Here is a 22068-nt window from a genome sequence, read left to right on the forward strand (position 1 = left end):
AAAGTGCACTTACAAAAAAAGAAGAAAAGAAAACCACAGAATCCCAAACGGGAGTCGTGAGGACCCTTAACGGTAGCCCGCCACGGGCGCTGGAGCGAGATCTCCATGGTGGCCACGGACCCTCCTGCATTCGGGCCCAACCTCCAAACTCCCTACTTCAGGCTCCAGGTGTGAGGGTCTCAGGGGTGGGGGTGTCCCTGGGTCTGTCCTGTCTGAGCTGCCCCAGCTGAGCGAGGGCTGCCTGGTCCCTCGACCCGCCTCTCAGCCTGGGACGGACACCCCACCGGGCTGGACCGTTGGCAAACCGGGGTGGGGTCTCCAGCTCTCTCCAGCTGAGGGAGTTGTGTGGTCTGATGGCAGAGGGAGGGCTCAGCCCCCTCTCCCAACACCGGTTCCCGGGCTTGACCAGGAGGTCACGGGACAGTGGGGGCCGTGGCCAGCTCCCCTGCTGACATCTCAGATACGGTCCCCAAGACAGTTCGGCCTCCTGCAAGGAAGGAACTGTCTGAATGGCCTGTATTTTCTTCCCCAGAAGAAGAAATGCCGTGGTATAGAAAGACCACCGGGCACTGAGGCCACCAAGGCTGGGGCTGATTTAATCCCTCGGCAAGCCTTGACTGGAGGAGGAGGGGAATAATGCAGCCTTGATCACGCTGTGGTCAGCGAAAATAGTTTCGTGTTCGCTCACTGCCGGACAGCCTGAGCTTCGAGAATACGGTTCAAGTAACAGGACCAAACTCTGGCTGGCTCCAGTGTTACAACGGGAACCGGAGCCTCGTGCAACTGAGGTCTGGGCTCGGTGGCTGGCCGCCGTGAGCGTCTGCAGGGATCCCGTCGGTTCTATGCGCAGCAGCCCCCGTGGCTGTGACCTAAATATCCCGGGTCAACGTCCCCCAGCAGGAACCCCACGACGTCCAAGTCAGACAAGCCTGGGGAGGGTAGCCCTCTCCACCTGACATCAGAGCCCCACTGGGGGCCACATCCTTGCGGGTCAGCTCACTGCTCTGACTCGAAGGGGGCCAGAGAGCTCCACCCAGATCCCGAATGTTCGGTCTGCTGCTCCTGATACTATGCTCAAGGACAGGAAGCCAATGGCAGATCCTTGGGGGCCCGACCCTCACATTCTGTCCATCCACGTCTACGCACGTCCGAGGACCCGACCCTCGCTTTCTGTCTATTCACATCCACACAAGTCCGAGGATGTGCAAATCAAGGTTGTTTTCAAAGAGCCAAGCCACTGCTGAAAATTCATATTTCCAGCGCTGACCCCACACCTTGGTGCCAAAATCTTTGCACGGGACGTTACACGTTTAGAGGCAGGGTTTGGTAAAATCTCATTGTGAAGTGTTTTCGCATGGAACCTGTTATCAAAAGGTGTTAAAACCTAAACGAAAAAGCAGCAAGTTCTTACCTTTAGAAATTCAAGGAAAGCAGGTTTCGTGGCACACGTTTTCTTGAGGATTGCCACGGCTGTGCTGAAATTATTCACATACTCGCTGTAGGCGTCCAGCACCATGGATTTGGAAAACTGAAAGACCAGAGAACATTGGGAAGCGTCAATGATGCACAGAGCCCAGACCCTCCCCCTTCCAGGACGGGATAAAAGGTTTGAAACCTGCCCTAAAAGCCACCTCTCGGGCACCACGATGTCTGCGAAGGACGCACTTCATTATGCCTGGGTGTGATTCCTTTTCCGTCTTTAAACAAACTCGTCAGGAACTGTTTGGACAGCTGATCTTACCCTGCTCCCCCTGGTGCCCGTGCAGGCAACCCGGTTCACATCCCCGGCGGGCTGGCTCTCAGGGAATAAGAGTTCCTGACTACAGACATGTGGACATGATCATTGCCGACCCCCTTCTGTAAGCTGCGGCCGATCCTCACTGCGGATTTCCCCTGTGGGAAAGACTGGCACACAGGCCCCAATGTCCCAACGAGCTGGCACTGACTGTCCCCTGGAAATGCTCCGGGGCAAGAAGAAAATCAATCCCCTCCAGCCCTTGTGGCTGAGGTCAGTGTCCTATCCGTCCGTCTGTCCGCCTACTGTCCTGTTTTCCTAGAAACACCAGGAGGCACAACCACCACCCGCTGGCATTCTTCTAAGATCCGGCAAGTTCTCGGGATAAACAGGAATATCCATAGTGGGTATCTGGTGTGACCATCACTTACGGCAAAATGCTTTCACCTAAATTTTATACATATGTATTTATTTTTTTAAAGTTTCTTTCCTTTAAAAAAAAAGTTCCCAAGGTAAATAAATATTTTAAGAAGAGAAATAGAGTAAACGTTTATGCTAAACCCAGAAAATAGCCAGAAAATGCAAGAACAAAGTAGATATCCACGGTTGCTTTGTTTTGTTTTTCGTAAAGGTCCCCGAAAGGGATCCTACAAGTATCTCAGGAAGAGCTCTTGTTTCTGTGTTCAAGGCATCCTGTAATTTATATACACCATTAAGGACACACAGTCGTACAGAAAAAAGGAAAAGGTTTCTTTATTGTTACTACAGCGTTCACAGAGCGTTCGAGCACTTGAACCTCCAGCTTTGATGGCATTCTTGTCTTCACGCAGCTAGGGAACCCGTTCTCCTGAGCTACAACCTCCCGCATCCAGAGAGACCGCTCCCTCACGCACGACACACGGCCACAAACGACCGAAGATAAAACCGCTGAGTGAGACCGGAGGCTGGGCTTCCCGGGCAGCGCACGGCTCCCCCTGCCAGGAAAGGCTCATCCTGTGTCAGCGGCCACCCGGCCACCGCATCCGCACCCCACTCCCCGGTCACAGAGGACAAGCTTCAGGGAAACGGGTCGGTATTTCCCCACAGGGCGTTTTCCGCCGCCCCCTGACAGGGACAGGGCTCAGGGCGAGAGCCACCTGATGAGGGCGTGAGCGGGATGAGGCAACAACCCTGTCAACAGAGCCGTGGCGTTGGCCACAGGCCACAGAAAGCACGCGCAAATCGCCTGCTGGTGCACAGTCCGCCCAGACCTCCCCCCGTCCGCCCTTGGCCTTCGTGACCCTTCCCCCTCCTGTGCGCTGGGCAGAGCGCCCTGTCCTCACGGTGGCCTCGAGGGGCCCTGCAGGGCACCAGGGCTCCCCGCCGACACCGACACCCCGTGTGACGCAGCCGCGTTCACCGGGACGGGACGCGGCTCCGGAGCCCAGGACAGCGTGGGGCGGCTGGGCCGCCGAGAATTACCGAGGCCACGAAGACGTCCCCGATGGTCTCCACGGAGTCCCACTCGGCCACGCGGCTGGCCAGCGCGATCTGGAACATGCCGTGGCACTGCAGCAGCTCTTTGACCCGGTAGAACACCGTCTTCAGCTTCCTCTCACTCAGGATCTTCGGTTCCATCTCCGACAGTGGCTTCTCGTAGCGCTAAGAAACACACGGGGAGGCGGCGTGCGCCACACACGGGGGGAAAGCCACTCACGACAGCGTTCGCCACAAATCGCCGGACTTCACGTCAACACGCAGACACGGCACTTGGGGTCTTCTGAGGGTTCGGCAAGTTTGATTATGTCATGGCTCACACACACGCACACACACACGTGCAAGAAAGGTGAGTAAAACCTGCATGTACTGTGTGACACGGTGTTTCGGTACCTCCAGAATCCTCTTGAGAGCGTCCACGTAGTTCTTCTCACTGTCCACAACTGAACCCAGGATGTATCTTCTTACCACCTGTTGGCAATTTGAAAATACGATGGTAACAGAGAAACATACTTGCTCTGTGGCTATGATTTTGAAATGTTTTATTTTTTTAATTAAAAAAAATGATTTTAACCTTTATTCATTTTAGAGAGAGACACACACAGAGCATGAGCGGGGGAGGGGCAGAGAGAGAGGGAGACACAGAATCTGAAACAGGCTCCAGGCTCCGAGCTGTCAGCACAGAGCCCGACGTGGGGCTTGAACTCACGGACCTGGAGATCATGACCTGAGCCGAAGTTGGACGCTTAACCAACTGAGCCCCCCCAGGTGCCCCCAATTATGAAATATTTTAAACCGCAAATTATAAACCGTAAGTACAGCAAGACAAGTGAAATTAGAGCGGTAACAACAAATGCATTCACTTATGCAACAATTATAAGCTAAATTAATTGTACTTGACGTGTCCTACGCTGACTTATGCGACACTTCACGTATAAATTGAGTATAAGAAAGCAGTTCTAGTCTTGACTCAAAGAATGCTATTAGCAACATTTATCTCATAAAATTATTATTCTGAAGTCGGAAAAGAAGAAGCTTTTGAAAGATAGAAGAATAGATTTTTCTTTTTGGCCAAGAGCTTCTGACCAAAGACGCACCCACGAGGCGGAGTGCACAGTGGGTGAAGTAACCCTCCACAGTCTGGGACGAGCCACTTCAGACAAGGACGTCACTGTTGTCACTACACAGGTACATACACGGACAAACGTCTGGCCGCACGATTCCTGGTAATGGCCAACGTTGATGCCTGGCCCTTGCATCAAGCCTACACATATTCTGGCAAGTTATTTTCTCCAATAAACGGAAAAGAGAGCACCAAATTTCAGGAAGGCTGCCTCTCGACCACACACACCCGCAACAGCGGGGGGAACCACCAGCAGGGAGTCAACACTCACCGCAGGAACCACACCGCCACCCAGTGGGTGGACACGGCACCTGCCACAGGAGAAAGCCCTCAGTCCAGAACATTCCAGGGCCTCCAAGTCTTCCAAAACATGACTGACGCGGGAACAATTCTCTGCTCCACAAGAAGGACCGTTCAATTCACAAAATTAAGACGCAGATCAGTGCTTCCAGAACACGTAGAGAACAGAGTGATGTACTTCAAGAGCCCAGATGTGTCTGGGATTAAAGCCAGCTCCCACGAGGGCGCCCACCCGCCCAGCCTGGTCGCCCAAATTTCAGATTCCCACACACTTCAAGTCTCCCGAGGCAGAATATTCAGGGTCAAACCCAGGAATTACAGACATTTTTAAAAGTCCTGAGAGGATCCTAATGTGTCAGGTCAAAGAATTGGGAGTCGGGCATAAACTTGGAAATACAAAAACAGAATAAAAAATTCCAGCAGGTTTTGTGGCTCCTACAGGTTGGGATGGCCCTTCTAGGAAGTTAAATCTAACGAAGTGAACAGTGTGCCCCACGTGGACACGGGTGGTGAGGCTCCAGGGTCGTCGGGCTCATCCTGAGGGCCCAGCACTGTGGCTGCGGACGGGGGAGATCCAGGCCCAAGTGGGCGTCTTCACCACGGCCAGGTGGACAGATCAGGAGAAGCGCTGGCCAGGAGGGCGGACAGCACGAGGGCCCAGCTGCTGGGCCCAGGAGACACTCAGTCGGGGGGGGGAGGGGGGGCAGAGCCCCGTCCCCAGGCAGGGCCCCCAGCCCGCGGCATCGATGGCACTTTTCGGGAAACAGCAAGCAACCCATGAAATAAGAGAATTTCTTGTGTTTTTCTTCCCAAACAGGGCGTGAAGAGAATGCTGGATACGTAACATTTTAGTTACGTTACCTCATTTCGATTTGGGGAGAAAACGATGTGATAAAGAACACGAGCGCCCCGGTCTGACGTCTCTCGGGACAAGTCCCACGGAGAGCATGCCCGGTCGCCAGAGGGGAAGGGGAGGGGTCCCCGTGAACCACGACCACAGGGAAAGCTGGGGGGACAGAGAGATCCTGAAGACGAACCCTTCCGTAGCCCCCGTCCCGGTGGCCTGTCCCCTGGTGCTGACCTCACCGTGTCCACGTGCACCGTGCCCACGTCTGCGTCACTGTCCCAGGAAGAAACGCGCACAGACACGGCATCCCTGTCTCAGAGAACGGGCCCGGGTGGTGAGGGGCGAACCTCACAGGACTGCCCAGCGAATCCCAGCGCAGGGGCTGGGGCCAGGCCCACGGGACACCGTCCTGGAGGCCCTTCCTCAGCACAGACCCCCGTGGCCAGCACGCTCGTGGCCAGCACACAGCCTCTACGAGCGCCCGAAACAGACTGGCGGGAGCGTGCATCTAAGACCCTCCCGGCTCAAAACACCTTTCCACTCCTGTCTCCTGACAGACGCTCACAACACCCAGCCTCCACTGCCGAGTCCCGGCCTGGACAGTGACGCCCTGCGGCCACCTCCCCCCCCCCGGCCCCGCCCGTCCTCTGTCCTCTGCACAGCCGTCCCCCTGTCCCATCACAATGTCCCACCCGTGACTGCCACCTTGCCTGGGAGTGCTCTGCGTCACACGTCCCCGACACCACAGCCTCGGACAGGAGGGTCCAAGGCCCAGTCACCCCGCGGCCCCCCAGGACTAGAGAACACAGGAGCGGGGCAGGAGGGACCCCGGCACAGAGACCCCAGAGGAGCGTCAAGGCTGTTTTCCAACCATCAAGCCCCTTTCTCATACTTCTCTCAGTCTCGTGAGGCTGGAGAACGGGGGACACGGGCACACGGGGCTACGGCAGAAAGGGCCCAGCCGCACCCCACGGGGTCACGGCCACATCCCCCCGGGAGCACCACACAGCAGAGGATTTACGGCTAATCTTAACTGACTTAGATTGGAGGATTTTAGGTTTGGGGATCAGAGATGTGGCTGGAACGTCGGGCCCTGCCCGCCCATGGCAGGTGCCGCCCCGGCCTCCCCGGAGCCACGGTGTCCTCCCACAGGACGCGTGCGCTCACGGAGGGACGTGCGAGGCTTTCCTGACGTCCAGAGCGCTCGTGGGGGTGCCGCGGGGAGCAGACGCAGTGATGGCTACAGGGCATCTGTCACCTGGTCAAACGCTCTTTCGCTCCTGACATGCTCACAAGTCAACCCCTCGCCCCCGACACGTTTCCTCATCACCGCAGCCCCCGCTGCTTGGCTCCCCCTTCACCTCGAAGCTCGAAGCTTCCCAGTCTGGCCCGACGATGATGAACAGCCCCGGGCCTCCCCCCAGCTCGGCTCCCATTCCCCAGACTCTAACCTTACCACCCGCACCGGCCACGCAGGCCCCTCCGTCCCGGCCTCCGCTCTGCCCCCGTACGTGTCCACCTGCCCGCGCCCACAACATGAGTCACACTGTGCACGCACGCAGCGCCCCCCAAGAGCCCCAAGAGTCCTGAGGCTCGTTCCCTTTCACCCAAAGATAACCGAGAGGACATCACCAAATTTCTCTTCCCTCTGCTGCCTACTTCCAGACATCGAGAGACTGCTTTATGCGCGATAGTAACGGTATCAGTTGTTGGAAATCCGTGTTTTCATCTCTGTCAGAGGCACAGTTGACACAAACGCACACGGTGTCTCTGTCAGGAAGAACGGGTGTAGACGGCGCCCGCACAGAGGGCAGCTCCACACCCTTCTCACGCTTACTCTGGGGTGGGGACTCGAAGTGCTCGAGGACCACAGAGCCCGCGTCCAGGCCACAGCCGCCGACCGGGGCCGCCGAGACCCACTGCTGTGCCCGAGGACACGGAGGGGCCGGGAGCGCGCAGGGGGCAGTCACCGGCCGCGCACGCGTTCGGGCACGTCTCCAGCCAGCACGGCCGTGCCGGCCAACGGCCCCGGCCTACCTGCTGCTGAGACAGACCCTCAGGCATCGGCGTCAGGATGGCCTCCGGGTGCCTGCAGTCCACGTCGATAAATAGATTCTGCTCCTCTTCGAGACAAGATCTATGATCTGAAAAAATAATGCACTCGTTTGACACCGAGACGGCACGCCCATAACACTGCAGCGCGGTGAAATACGCCGTCGAACCGATGCATCGGGCAGACACCTCCGTTTCCTGTGTTCTCTTCCCGCCTGGCAATGACTAGGTCAAAATTTTAACAAACCCAAGACGATATCCTTTCCACCAGAGGAACACCGTGTCCATCAAAGTTTGAAAATTCCAATACCTTGGAAGTTTCATTTCAAAAGGCAGAGGGGTGTCATTTGAGTACCCAGTCGGTGAAGCCGAAATAAATACCTCAATTTCCTCGCCTATAAAATACGACACCCAGAGTCAGAGAAGGGCAGGTGAAAACAGCTAAGAACCCACAGTCAGTAATCGACGAAAGCTAAGTGGAGACTCTGTGTATTTCTTGACCTTCTGTGTGTCTTTCTCACTGGAAAAACACAGCTTCTGCCAGATCAAAACATTTAGACCAAATCTAAATTTATTTTTAAAAACTCAGCCGTAGCTAAATAAATGAAAGAATCTGGGGCGCCTGGGTGGTTCAGTCTGTTGGGCCTCTGACTTCAGCTCAGGTCATGATCTCACAGCTTGGGAGTTCGAGCCCCGAGTCGGGCCTGCTTCGGATTTTGTGTTTCCCTCTCTTCTGCCCCTCCCCCCCCCACTCACAATCTGTCTCTCTCAAAAATAAATAAGCATTTAAAAAATCAAAAAAAATACATTAAGAAAAAAAGAAAAAGAATCCACAAAATGGTTGGAAAACAGAAAAGCAAAGGAATTCTTAGGTAATAGGACCCCAGAGATTATCGAATTTAAATATCCCAAACGCTGGCTGCATAGAAAAATTCCTGAGGAACTTTTAAAAACCCCCCAGTGTCCGCACACCTATGAGGACGGCCAAAATCCAGAGCAGCGACCATGCCACGCGCACCACGTGCTAGAGAAAACGTGGAGCAGCAGGACTCACGGCTGGTGGTCGTGCACACCGTGCAGCTAGCGTGGTGCTGTCTCACAAAACGAAACCTGCTCTTTCCCCACAATCCAGCGACGACACGCCTCCACATTTACAAGGAGTGGAGAGCCCGCGTCCACGTATAAGCTGTGACGGACGTTTACGGCACTCTGTTCCCACCTGCCCAACCTTGGAGGCGACCACAGCGCCCCCCAGTAGTGACGGATAACTAAACCGGTGCGTCCAGACAGCGCAAGATCATTCGGCGCTAAGAAGAAACGAGCCCTCAAGCCACGAACGGACACGGAGGTCTGTTCTTAACCACGTTACTAAGTGAAAGAAACCAGTCTGAAGAGTCTACACCACGGATGATTCCAACTCTGACCTTCTGGGGAAGGCAAAACCGTGGACACAGCAAGGCGAGAGGCCGCCGGGGCTGGGAGGGACGAACGGTGGGGCCCAGGGGTTGACGGCAGTGAAGCTCCTCTGTGTGACGATGGATCCCCGTGGTTGTACTTTTGTCCCAACCCACGGAATGGGCCACATCAAGACGTGCAGTGCGGACCCTGGGTGGTGACAACGTGCCCGGGCGGGTGCATCAGCTGTCTGTGTGACAACGTGACAACGGGGGCAGGGGCGGATCTCCTGCTCAGTTTTGTTGTGAATCTAAAATCGATCTTAAATAATAAAGTCTTACGAAGAAATAGAAACAGAACCTTCTGGTGTCCAGACCCCTCCCCTTGAGTGTCGCTGACTGGTCCTGGGGCGCTGGGCCCGGGCAAGTGCGTGCACATCCAGGCTGAGGAACCGCGAATTCAGCGTTATCTTCCCATGTCACAGCTTAGGACACGAAGGTCGTTGGGCTCAAGGACATGCCTGACGACCTGCTGTGTGACCCCGTGGGCCTCCTCCCTGCCTAGCTTGGGGCTTCAGGCCCGCCCTGCGTGCTGGGTCACTGGCCTGCAGATCCTAGTTCAAGGCCTGGGGTGGGCCAGAGTCGGCGTTTCTGCCCAGCGTCTGGCATCCAGGACCCCAAATCCCAGGCTCAGCCCGTCTCAGACCCTGCCTCTGCTCTCCAGGGGCAGGTGCACGCCCCCCCCCCCCCCCACCGTGAAGGTGTTCCTCCTCGGGGTGCCCAGCATACTGCCAGCACCTCATCGGGGCCGTCCCCTTCCCAAGTAACCCAGTGGGGCTCCGGAAAACCTTTCCTCTGTCTTGTTTCAAGGTGAAGATGTTGTTAGCACTAAAATGTATTAAAAAATCTAGTTTTGACTCCAATGACTTCCCCTTACAGAAGCGTGGCCTCACCGTCCTTTCCAGGCACCGGGATCAGCAAATGCTACACTCACACCGGCACTGAGTTTGCCTCTTAGAACGTCTGTGCAAACAACAAAGTCCCGTTTTTACAAGAACCGGTCAGACGCCCCCTGGAAGCGTGTGCTCTCGTCCACACTGCACGTACTAGCCAGGCTGTAAGGACACGCCAGTGCGTAGACATTTTCTCCGACGTCCGAGAATCCTTGGCCCACAGCCGGGCGTCAGCAGGAATGCAGCAGACACAGCCCATCTTCCTGACAGACGGATGGACAGCACAGGCTACACACCCCTTTGGTGAGAGTCTCAGAAAACCTGAAATTTCTGGAATCATCTCAGAGCTTCCCACACCAGCAAGAGCGTTCCTAACATCTCTGCTTAGAACGAGACCTTCTTATAGCTTCGTCCTGGTGGGAAGCACGCGTCTGTATGAGGATACACCGCACGCGAGATCACCCGTTACCACGCCTTACTGAGAACAGACTTGCTGAGAATCATGCCTGACTGAGGTCCCAGGGTACCCGAGGGGGTTTCAGGAGACACAGCAGAGAGTGAAGCCCCCCGGGGCAGTCGGGGGGGAGGGGGTTTCACTAAGGGCCCACGACGTGCTGGGAGGAAACAACAGACAGAGAACTGATGTCTACTACCTACGCGAATTCTCTTAACTTTCCGCTGCTTGTCGTGTCTGTGTGTGTGTGTGTGTGTGTGTGTGTCCCCGAGCTACTGCACAAGTCCGTGCAGGCCCTCAGCGGAGAGTGTGCACCCTCGCCCCCATTTGGGAGCTCACACCTAGGCGGCCCGCTGAGTCAAACACCAGCTGAGTCAAACACCACTGTGCTGAGGTTCTGTGTGACGTGCCCGTGGCCGCGCTCCCCACCCCAAAGTGCTGTGTCGGGGGGACCACAGGCTTGGAGCACCTGTCTGCAGGCCGGGCCACTGACCTGGAGCCATGAAGGACTTGGTCCTAATGAGAGAGCGGCCTCTCTTCACGGCAGCCTTGGTCTTCTCAAGCCCGTCTTTAGTGCCCTCCTTCGCAGCCTTCATGAGTTTCTGCATCTGTAAAAAAAAAAAAAAGGGAGAACCGTGAGAAGCGGACCATCGGTAAAAATCCACTAGCTGCTTTTACTTTATTTTAAAAGAATACCGTCAAGTAGCTTGGTCTTAAAACATCGCCTGAAACTGGCTTTTTGATGTGGGAGCACTTACTTGCTTGGTCTGTGTGTGTGTATGTAACTTGGGCCACATTTTGTTTGTTTAAAAGAAAAAAAACGAGGACGAAAAGCAAACTTGAAAAGCAAGCCCTTCTTTGACCTGGTTTCCTGCTGTGTGTAAACGGCAGCCTCCACTTTTCTTATGATCACTTACAAACACAGAGCCTGGCGGACATCAGAGGGAGCAAGTAAAACACACACACACACACACACACACACACACACACACACACACACATACACTCAGGCAGCCGGCCCCAGGTCACAAGGCAAACGCAGGAAACCAGGAAACACAGAGCCCCGTCTGCCTTCCTGAGCTCCCCGGGGGGCCAGGCCAGAGGCTCATGGGGGCCCCACCGCAGGTTAACAGACGAGGAGGCAGACGGGCGGGAGTCAGGAACACCACTCCACACCGTCACGCCGTGTAGGGAACCTGGCTCACCCACCCCGGAGTCCTGTGGGCACTCCCGTGGGCCATCAGTGCCCAGAGCAGCACAGACCCGCTCTGGCACACCCCTTACGCTGGAAAATTCTGAGGTCTGAGGTGTGGGCTATGGGGCTCCAAGCGATTAGAGAAAACCCAAATGGCCTCCTACAGACAAAGCAGGATCCCGCCGAGGGGACGTCCACGCTGCCTGCTGCCCTGCTCCTCCTGCAGACTCCCTCCGGCACGCTCATCTGTCTCTACCTCCCTCCTCAGCCCGCCTTCCCTGCCAGCGTGCCTCAGGATCGGACCATCAGCGCTACCGCCGGCACCGTGCTGCCCGGTTACAGCCGGGGACGCGGCTGTCCACGCTGCACTGTGTCCCCGCGGAACACACTGGTGTCAGACACGCACCGCGGCCCAGCTGTTTCCGTACGTCCTCTGTCTCCCGCCACCCAGCGGGTGACCCCGAACCACGTCCACGCTGCCTAGCCGGGGCCCCGCCCCAGCCCCCACAGGACACGGCCACTGCAGTCTCCTGGGAGACACAGCCACTCCGGGATTCTCTTGCGTCCCTTCCTCCCCATCCTGGGGACGTGCCCTCCACCACACTCGCCACCTCCCTGGCCACTCCTGTGGCCTCCGCCCTGCTCCACGCGCCCAGTGCTTGTCTGCCTGCAAGGCCTCTCGGCTTTGTCTCCTGACCCACACGGCCCTTTCAGACCCCTCCCTTTCTTACCCCACGCCAGACCCCTAAGCCTCGGCGTCAGCCTGACCCCAGTCAGGGCCCCCGTCCTCGAGCTGCAATAAAGACCCAGGTTCCGGGGAGCTGAGACGCCCGTCCAGGTCACACGGCAGCCAGGGAACAGCCGGGGCTCCTGACCCTCCCTAACGTCTGCTTCTCGCTGGGTGAAGGGTGTCTGCCTGGCCCGGCCCTCACCCACTCACCCCATCTTACTGCTCGCTGCCCCCCAACGCACACTGTTCGCCCTGCCACGCCCTGCTATCTGCACTTGATTCCAGACTCCTCCATGGAGCTGGCCTCCTTCACGCTTCCCCCACGGCCAATGACTAAGCTCAGGGCTCCCCAGAAGACCCCATCAGGCCCCAGACACTCCCACGTGGGAACCAGCCAGAGGCTCCATGGAAAGAAGTGACTGCCAGCATTTTGCTCCCACTTTGGGGAGCCCGGGGCTCAAGAACACTCTGGAATTGAGCAGGCGACCATAACGGGAGACACTTACTTCTAAGTGAACGTCTGCTTGCAGGTAGATGCTGTTCAACACACACGAACAAACAACAGAACATCAGACGGACAGGTGTAACGGGAGTGACAATTACTCGACAGTGTCCTTGTAAAACACATCTCCGAGAACTGACTGGCACCACATTCAAACCTCGCGGTTCTCCGACCTCCGGTCTCCGGAGCCCTTTGTACCCGGAAAGATGCCAAGGGCCCCAACGAGGTCCGTTGATCTGGCTTTCACTCATCTACCCTTACTGGATGAAGAATGGAGACTGACAAAAAATATCGAACTTTTACGAATATTCATTTAAAAATACTAATAAGCCCATTCCGTGTTGTCTAAGTGACGCATTCGTGAAAAGTTACCGTGTTTTCCCAAACCACAAAACAGGCAGTGCTGTTCTGCATGGCTGGCCATCTCTTGCGGCCGGGGCAGCACACACACAGCGGAGCCTCGGGGAAACTCCCGTCCGTGCGTACGAGGACGAGAGAGAGGAACGCAAACGGTGTCTCGCGATTAATCTGACCTCGGTGACATCTGGAAGCCCAGGACCACACGCTGAGAACCAGTGTTCGCACAGAAAGGGCCAAACTTAGTTTCCTTGGCGCTTCTGTTTAAAGCACGGTCTGTTTCTGAACAAGCATTTTCCACGCGGCTGGTCGAGAAGCGAGCCACACTACCTTCAGTTCATGTTTCTGCTTTAGTTGCTGAATCTCTGTGGCTGCCACCGTGCTTGCCATCAAAGCTCTCATCGTTCTCTCATAGTGCTCCTTGAGACGGGTTAGGTCATGGGAAAGCTACAGCATAAAGAGACACAATCTTCTCACAAAAACGCTCCCTCTGGTACTCTGAGACGATCGTACATTGTGAGGCCCGGGGGGCGGCGTCTGGGGAAGCCCACGCACCACGGGGAGCCCCCAGCTCTGGCCCACCGACTCCTGAGAGGGAAAAATGGGGCGGCTTCTCAGGAGCCAGACTGGAGACTTTTCTGTGCCAGCCCAGGACAAGAAAGTGAACGAAGGGCTGAGGGTTGTCATTCACGTCCACGTGGATGACGTCACAATGATCAGACGTGTAAATACAATACGTATAAAACTATTCCTTATGTCAGCACCAAGGCACAGGACACTGGGGTTCACGACTGCACTACAGGGCGTCAGAATTTGGAAGTGGGCGGCACCGATTTTTAAGTCTCCAAACTGACGTGCCTCGGCTGACGGGGAAGGGGCGAAATCTCGTAAGACGCCGTCCCCCGTGATCACGCACGCCTCAGACGTGGAAACCGAGCCCTCAAGGCTTCTCGAGACAGCGTCTCCCATGTCAACACAGGCAAAGACACTGTGCGCTGTGAGCAAATTCTGACTAGAGAATGGACCCTTCTTGAGTTGACCTCAACCACTTAGGGTGCTCAGTGGACCGTTCTAACACAAGACTTCAAGGAGACCGCTAGGTCCTTCCCCCCTCCCCCCGCCCTCCCTCATGCCGGCCATGCTCCCACCGCCCCCAGGGTGCGGCCAAGCTGGGGCCAGGGCGGTGGGAAGACCCCGCCTGATTATCCCGCACCTTGAGCCACGGTGTGGCACTTCACCTGCTGCCGAGCGGCCTCTCGTGTGGCACTTCAAGGGCCTGCCTGGTAACCCGGGTCCATTCGGAGGGCGAGGAAAGCACGGTTCGTTCAGTGAGTGTGCGAGCAGCTCGTCAGCGGGCCCCTGACACCCTACCCGCCCACGGAAGGACACCGGCGTGGCCTCACCACTCTTCCCGGCACCTGTGCTCGACTCTCCAATCTCAAGCCCAGAGTGTCGGGTGCATAGAGTCAAGCATGACCAAAGGATTTAGTGTCCGCTGTGCCAATGCCACTGGCAAAGGGGGTCTAAGGGACGGCTGTAGGACGGGAGGTGCTCGGCCACCTTCCCAAAGCGGAAGGCTCGTCCTGAGTGTCACAAAGCAAGCTCACGGAGTGCGGGAACTAGGCCCCTGTAACCACCCGCCAGCCGGAGGTCTGTGGGGGCTTCACCCAAGAACCCGCGCGTCCACGTACTGGGGGCCCACGGCATCTACCCACGCTGTCATGGTGGCGAGGCAGCAACTACGGCCCGGCCTGCACCAACACAGAGTCACACGGGCCAGGCTCCGTGCGCCTGTGGCCTGATGCTCGGCCTCACACAGAAAGCACGTGACATCTGCAGACACGCGTGGGGATGTCGGTGCACAACAGCCCTTTCACTAGCAGCCGGAGCCCACGACCAACAGCACGGGCACAGCCGCTCGACACTGAAAACCAGAATCTCATTAAGATCATGTGCCTCAATAAAAGCGCTTGTAGGTCTCACGTCTGACAACCACCCAATTCTAGAATTCACACTCGCGACCTGTGAAGTTCCTCCTCCGACCTTCACTTCCGGAGACCCCTCCCCGCCACACACACACCTTCCACTCAGGACAGAGAACGTGGGGCAGCTTAGGAACTCCGGCCCTCAACATCATTTTGTAACATATTCTATCTTTAGACCTTCCTTTTTGTGTAGAAAACGCGGAAGTTCAAAACGCCCCTTAAAGGGAAGCAGGCTTGTGCCGCGTCTCAGAGAGACCCGATTTGGTCCAGTGAGCACAGAAAGCATGCTGTCTACACAACACAAAGAACGAGGGGACAGTCACATAGGACCCCCTGAGTGATTTCATTTATAAGAAGGTAACTTCCCACCCTGCTACGATTACACTTACAACGTGAAATAAAGGAGACTCCCCTGCGGCCAGCGTCTCACACCCTCCCCACACCCGGTACCAACGTCTTTAAGGGCACTTCAGTATTACGGAATGAAAATTCTGCAGTCTGTGCCTGTGCTAACACGAGACGTGTGTCTCTCACGCAGGCTGAACACATACTTGCTTCCTGTGGTTGCTGCGCAGGAAGGACCTGGGGACCCCATTCTTGCACTCGGAGTCACTCTGCTCCTCGTAACTCTCAAATTCACTGGAGCTCCATCCGTATTCCAAAGAGCTGTTTCCACCTTCGTCTCCATTCTCGACGTCGTCATAAATCATTTCATCTGAAGGCCAAAAGGCCAAAAGGAAATAAAAAGAACACAGAATTCTCTAGTTATGTTTTACCGATCACCGAGAGCTGGGGTCTGGAAGCGTGTCAGAAACCCGCGGGGGCAGCGTGGAGCCTCGGGGTCGGCTCCCTATACAGGTGGTGGGGAGCCCCTCCAGGGTGCGGGCAGAGACGTGCGGGGCCGACAGCGCTCCGGTGAACCCCCAGCCCCAGGTGTATCCCGAGGGCTGCTGGTCTAGAAGAATCCACCATGACAATACAAAACAAGTTGCCGGCCATACAAAGATAAACCCACGGAATATGAACGAGTTATGCAAGTGGGTGATAGAGATGCTCAAATACGAGCACACGTGAGGCTCACGGGAAACAGTTCTAAGTTTTGCCTTTGTGCGAAAAACCGTCTCATAAATCTCATCTATTACTGTTTTTAAAATATTTTCATCACATGAGTCATGCAGAATTAGTGAAAAACACGTTTATGCCACCAAATACGATGACGGGGGCTCTTTACTTTAAAAATTCTGCAGTCTTTAATTCCCGTCTTTTGTCTCACCATCTCTTCTGCAAAAGTGAATTCCCGGAGCAAAGCGGCCTTGCGGGCGCCCCCAGGGCAAGGCACACGTCTTACCAACTAGCCCGCTTCCTTTCTGACACACACAAAGGCCTCAGGTCCCAAGAAAGTAGTTCTGTGAGACTCCCTGACAATTACAGAATACTCAGTGGAAGTAGAAAACACACATGGAGTTTTGTGCACTGGGACTTTCCGAGAACAAAAACATCGTTCTACAAACTTCTGGAACATCAGTGTCTCTCTAAGTTCTCCTGCTTATTAAACACATGAGCATGAAGGGTTATTTCAGCTGGAGTTTCTCAGGTATAAATGATGTGCTAAGAGTGATTTCTGCTTAAACTATCACTGAAGGAGAGTACCATGTGAGATAAAGACATTTCCACACCTGGGAATACATTTTTGTTTCCCAATTAAATTTATTCTCTGGGCACCTCGGTGGTCTAGTCAGCTAAGTGTCCTACTTTTATTTGGCTCAGGTCATGATCTCATGGTTCGTGAGTTCAAACCCCACACCAGGCTCTGTGCTGACAGCGTGGAGGCTGCTTGGGATTCCCTCTCTCCCTCTCTCTCTCTCTCTCTCGCCCCTTACCCTACTCATGCGTGCACACACATGCACATTCTTTCTCTTTCGAAATGAACACTTAAAGAATTTATTCCATATGCATCTTCAGTCATCCTCTGTAATAAAACTTGCCCTTAAAAATTTTTCAGTAATTAAACCTCGATTAATAGATTCTCTAGGGCCAAGAGCAAGCTTTGTAGGTATAATGACATTTAGAGGCAAATATTTGCTTTCACTGGAAATGAAAAGTAGATACAAGGTTGTCACTGAGGATCTCAGATTACTTGGCCTCACGTTCTCTCTCCACCGAATTCAGATTAATTTTGAATATAAAACAGAAATCCAAACTTCTGGTTAAAGGCTCTGAGAGTAAATGTCATCTGGGTAAGAACATGCAACATTTGAAAACGAGCTCATTTTCCAGAAGCCACGGGAGCGTGGGTCAGCCGCAGGTCAGCGTATCTGCCCTAGATGACCACCAACTGGGCAACTGGGTCAACAGGGCAGGTGGATTCCAGGGATGTGGCCAGACCCTGACTCAGCTGCCACGCAGGTCGGGGCCGAGAGCCATCCTGATAAAGGCAGGTTGCCATGGGAAGGACCTTGTGACCTCCATGGCCTGGTCGGCAGGAGGCATGCAAATGCAGAAATGTGCCTGTGCACTGTCCCCTGGTGCGGCTCATGAATCCTGAAGCTGCCCGACTAGCACTCCCTCCTCCCTCCATGAACCCCTGTGGACATCGGGCTACTCTTTGTGTGGGAAACAAGTCCGGACGAATAGCCGGGCGGGTGTTGCTCACACCTGCAGAGGGACGTCCAGCCTGCGGGGGCGGAGGCAAGCTGCAGGTACACCCAGGTCAACTGGGCGGCTGGTCCTGGCTCTGGGGAAGACGGCCGAGGGTCCTGCTCTACTGTGAGCCCTGCTCTCAGGCGGGCTGGATGGCTTGTCCATCTTGGGGAGGCAGGAGCTACCAACGCCAGGCACCATGGACCACCTCTAACTCAGGTACATCTCCACTCAGCAGTCAGAATGTGGGAAAATAATGCTTCTCCGTGTTCTGGAAAAGGCAGTACTATCTGGGCCTCACCTGCACACTGAAACTTTCAAGGACTCTGAAGAGCCTTGTTAAGGACAGATGACTGATGCTTTGTGAATTACTATGCCCTCCTGAGCTCCCAAATGCGCAGACTGGTGCTTTCTGAGAGCAGACCAAAGAGCAAGCACAGCCCCAGGGCCTGTGTTTCTCCCACAAGGCCAGCGAAGGGAGAACTGGTCTACGTGGCTGGATTTTACTTGGCAGCAACCTTGCTACCTGCCCTGGGCCAGGACGGACCTAAGAAGTGCCACTGCAGTGGCAGTGGCCACACAGTCCTGTGAGTGTGCTTAATGCCACTGAACTGTGCACTCTAAACTGGTTAAAATGCTCAATTTTATGCAGTGGGCACTTTACCACAATAAAAAAAAAACAAAAAACAAAAAACAAAAAAGGAACCCTGGATGGTCATCATCATATCTCATAAGAAATTCTTCAGTATCCTGTCAGTATTGTGACAGAACTTAACCCAAAATGACCATATTTTGCACAAAGCACACAGGCCTCCACTCTCCCTCAGACACCTCTGTCTCCCCAAGTTCACCAGCTGGACAGCTGAAGTCCTGAAGAGCTGGAGGAACCTCAAAGATCTAGTGCCACCTACTTCACTAAAGAATATAGTTACTTATCAAATATCGAAATGCACCAAAAAGCATACAATAGCAGGCCTGTCTGTAGACCCCGCCCAAACCCTGCTTCAGTGCCCACTCCTGTAAAGGCAGCAGCACAAGGCAACATGCATACAGCCAGAGCTCTGGCCCCTCCGCCAGGCCAGCAAGAACCGTTCTTGGCTTGTGGCTGTCCACTTACCTCTGAGGTGTGGGTTTACCCGAAGGCCACATGCAGCCTACCTCTGTGTGTCTTGCTTTTTGCTCAACATTGCCTTTGGCTGTATACACACACACAAACACACCATTTATTCATTTTTAACTGCATTATAATGGTCTGTTGTATAAATTCATTGCCATATGCTGATCCCTTCCCCGAGTGTGGGGCCACTATGTTCCCCTTCATCTTTGGCTCTTTACAAACGGTGCTGCAGATAAGCATCCCTGCACATGTCTCCCGGATAGCGGGCATGAATTTCTCCAGGAAACACACCTGCAAGGGAACCACTGGTTTGTATCACCATTTACACATTAGCTAACTCTTACTAAAGTGTTTCTCAAAACAACTGCAGCACCAAGATGCTTAATGAGACAAAGAGCAAACGGCCACAGAGGGAGCCAGAACCCTTTGTGATCCTAACCAGGGAGGGTCCTGGCTGACGTGGGACTGAAAGCAACTGTGGACGCCCATCAGGGTCAATATACCAAGGGAACTGCGTAAAAGAAACACATTAAGACACCTTTTATGGCCACAAAAGTTTTGAAAGTATTTGTGGGAACCTTGAGCAGACTCTTATGTATTTAACAAATAAAGAGAGTACGAGGGAGGTATTCTTTCAGCTGACAGTTCAGTGACTCTTGGCTGAGTCCACACACATCAGGGCCCTGCCGCACGCTGTCCTTACAGGGACGTGGCTGGCTCTATGCAGAACAGCTGTCACCTTTAGTAGGTAAACTACTGGCAGACCTTTTGCCAGTGTTTTGGATTTAGAGGGGCCAGATCAACGTTCTGTGTTGGCAAAGGCCTACCTGGTAGCATAAATTACCTAAAAATAAAAATTTCAAGCTTGTTTTTACAGAAACCAGTCTTTAAGCCCCACTTTATTTGCAGCATATATTTAAATAACTACCTAGGAGCACATTTATTGATAAGAAATTCCAGTTCTGTTTATAAAGGGACCCAAATGTCAAGTGTTTGTCTCCCTCAACGTAGGAATCTCAAGGGCAGGGGTGACTCTGTTAGCTGAAACTAAACCGGTGCTCGGTAGGTAACAGCGTCCAAAAGCATTTTGGAATGAATAAACTACCATGTGCTTTTAACTCTTCATCAGTTAGTACGCTGGATGTAGATTATAAGAATGTGTCCTTTTTAGGTTGAAAATGTTTCCTTCTATCATGAGTTTTCAACATTGAATGGCCACTGAATCTTGTCAAGTGCACTTTACGGAAATACTAAGATGAGCCTATGGTTTATGTCCAGAAGTCTGTTCCTGTGGAAAAGGCGGTAAAGGAACCTGCTCATGTTGAAGGGTCTGTCACCGCCTGAGACCAATCTGAAGGGTTCAGGTCGGCTTTTGCTGATTTGTTGGGATATTACCAGATTTGATTTCTTTACATTTTCATCAGGATGCTCAGCGTCACCCCTTCAAGCGAAGGGGGCTCTACGTTTACACCAACACCCTAAGATGGGTTCCCTGCTCCTGGGTAGCTGGGGTCCGCTGGGACTACACGCAGAGCCGAGGAACTCTGTTCCCTGACGGTTTAGCAATTCTCAGACGAGGACACTGGTCCTAGTGGGCTGCCGGGCAGATTAAACAGTTCATTCTAGATTGTGAATCGTTAGACATTAGCGTGTTCTACTTCAGGTGCAGTCCACGTTTCAACTAGTTGACCTCAAGGTGTTTCTAGAATCCCTTCCTGGCGTTTGTCTCTACCACACTTTCTTGTTCCCGATTCATCCTTCGCTTCCCTCTCCTCCCGACAATATCCTTCCTTCCTAACACTACCAGGGGCTTGTCTGTTTTTATATTATTTTTGGAGAACTGCTCTTGGGTTCTGTTGATATTTTCTGTTGTTTCTTTGTTTTCTAACACTTTGGCTGTTATCATTTTTTGTCCTCCTACTTTCGCTGAGTTTGCTCCGCTCTTCTCTTACATCACGGAGCAGAGGCTCGGATCACTACTCCCCCACCGTCTTTTCTTAACAGGCGCCATCGTGACTGCAACTCTTCATTATTTTAAATCTTCCCCATAATATTTTATGCCATATTTTCATTATTATTCAAGTCGTAATATTTCTACTTTCCATTCTGTTTTCACCATTGTCTGTGAGCTAAGTACTAGTATTATTTTTAACTTTCAAGTGTTTCTTCCTATTGATTTTTTCTACTTAGGGAATGAGGCCTAAATGCCAATTGTTAGGCATTTCTTAATATTTGCTTTGGGGAATGCTATATGGTTTTTATAAATATTCCATGTGTTTGAAAAGAAATTTCAATCTTTAGGTTAATCATATACTATATTCTTCCACAGTTTACTAATTTTGTATCCAGTATCCAAGACAGTGGAGGGAATGGTCTTAAAATCTCCCACTCTAATTATGTACTTAACTATTGCTGATTATTTCTCAGTCATATTTTGCTTTCTGTATTTAGAGGCTATCTTGTTAGGTACACACAAGTTTAGAACTGTTATAATTCTCTCTGGTGAAGGACTCTAAACCTAATGTTTTATAGCCTAAAATTCAATATGTTATAGTAATACTGGCTATATTTTCGTTGGAATTGGTCTTATATTTCTTTTTCCATCCATTTACCTACGAATGTTTTATATCCTTATATAGCTGTCACAAAAATATGTGGCTAGCTTTGCTACTTCATCCAACCTGAGAATTTTTTTTTTTTTATGGGCCACTGAATTCAATTTATATTTACCATAAGTAGCAATATATTTAGACTAATTTTGCCATCTTTTTTCATACCATTTGCCATAGTTTCTTACTTTCCATTTTCTTGCTTTCTACCAGACTGAGGTTTTCTCTACTGGTTTGGGAGTTAAATAATCCATTTCTGTTCTTTTAGTAGTTACCCATAAGATGCAGACCTGACCTATCACAGCCAAAAACACACATCATTATCTATGCTCTTCCTGGAAAACGCACAGACTTTAGATGCTCAGGGTCAGTCCACCCTCCAGCTGACAGTTACCACAGCCTGGGGCTTTGGTCCCACCCTGCAAATGAAACAACACTATTACTGCTATCGTGGTCAATACTCCTTTCGATTCATTCACAAAGTTATTATTTGCTCACTGTCGTGTCTGCTTCTCATTAGGTTCGGTAACCTTTTCCTTGAAATGCAACGTGACAGTTTTTAGAGTCTAAGTGGTAAATCTCCCCAATCTTTATCTAAT

General features: G+C 53.1%; 1 protein-coding gene across 4 annotated transcripts in view; it reads right to left on the bottom strand.

Moving 5' to 3' along the window:
- ARHGEF10 (Rho guanine nucleotide exchange factor 10) overlaps positions 1-22068 on the bottom strand; it is a 101725-nt gene that overhangs the window by 42254 nt on the left and 37403 nt on the right. For 2 of the 4 annotated variants that reach the window (XM_078445219.2, XM_078445218.2), the window contains exons 8-14: positions 15655-15818; positions 13449-13565; positions 10828-10942; positions 7519-7625; positions 3605-3682; positions 3197-3376; positions 1412-1528 (exon numbers count right to left, since the gene is read on the bottom strand). In XM_078445219.2, coding sequence (XP_078301345.1) covers positions 1412-1528; positions 3197-3376; positions 3605-3682; positions 7519-7625; positions 10828-10942; positions 13449-13565; positions 15655-15818 — 878 coding nt within the window. The remainder of the gene's footprint in view (positions 1-1411; positions 1529-3196; positions 3377-3604; positions 3683-7518; positions 7626-10827; positions 10943-13448; positions 13566-15654; positions 15819-22068) is intronic. The other 2 variants (XM_078445221.2, XM_078445220.2) reach the window with 1 other exon arrangement.

The sequence above is a fragment of the Panthera onca genome, chromosome B1 (assembly GCF_046562875.1).
Source record: "Panthera onca isolate mPanOnc1 chromosome B1, mPanOnc1 haplotype 2, whole genome shotgun sequence".
In the NCBI taxonomy this organism is placed as follows: domain Eukaryota; kingdom Metazoa; phylum Chordata; class Mammalia; order Carnivora; family Felidae; genus Panthera; species Panthera onca.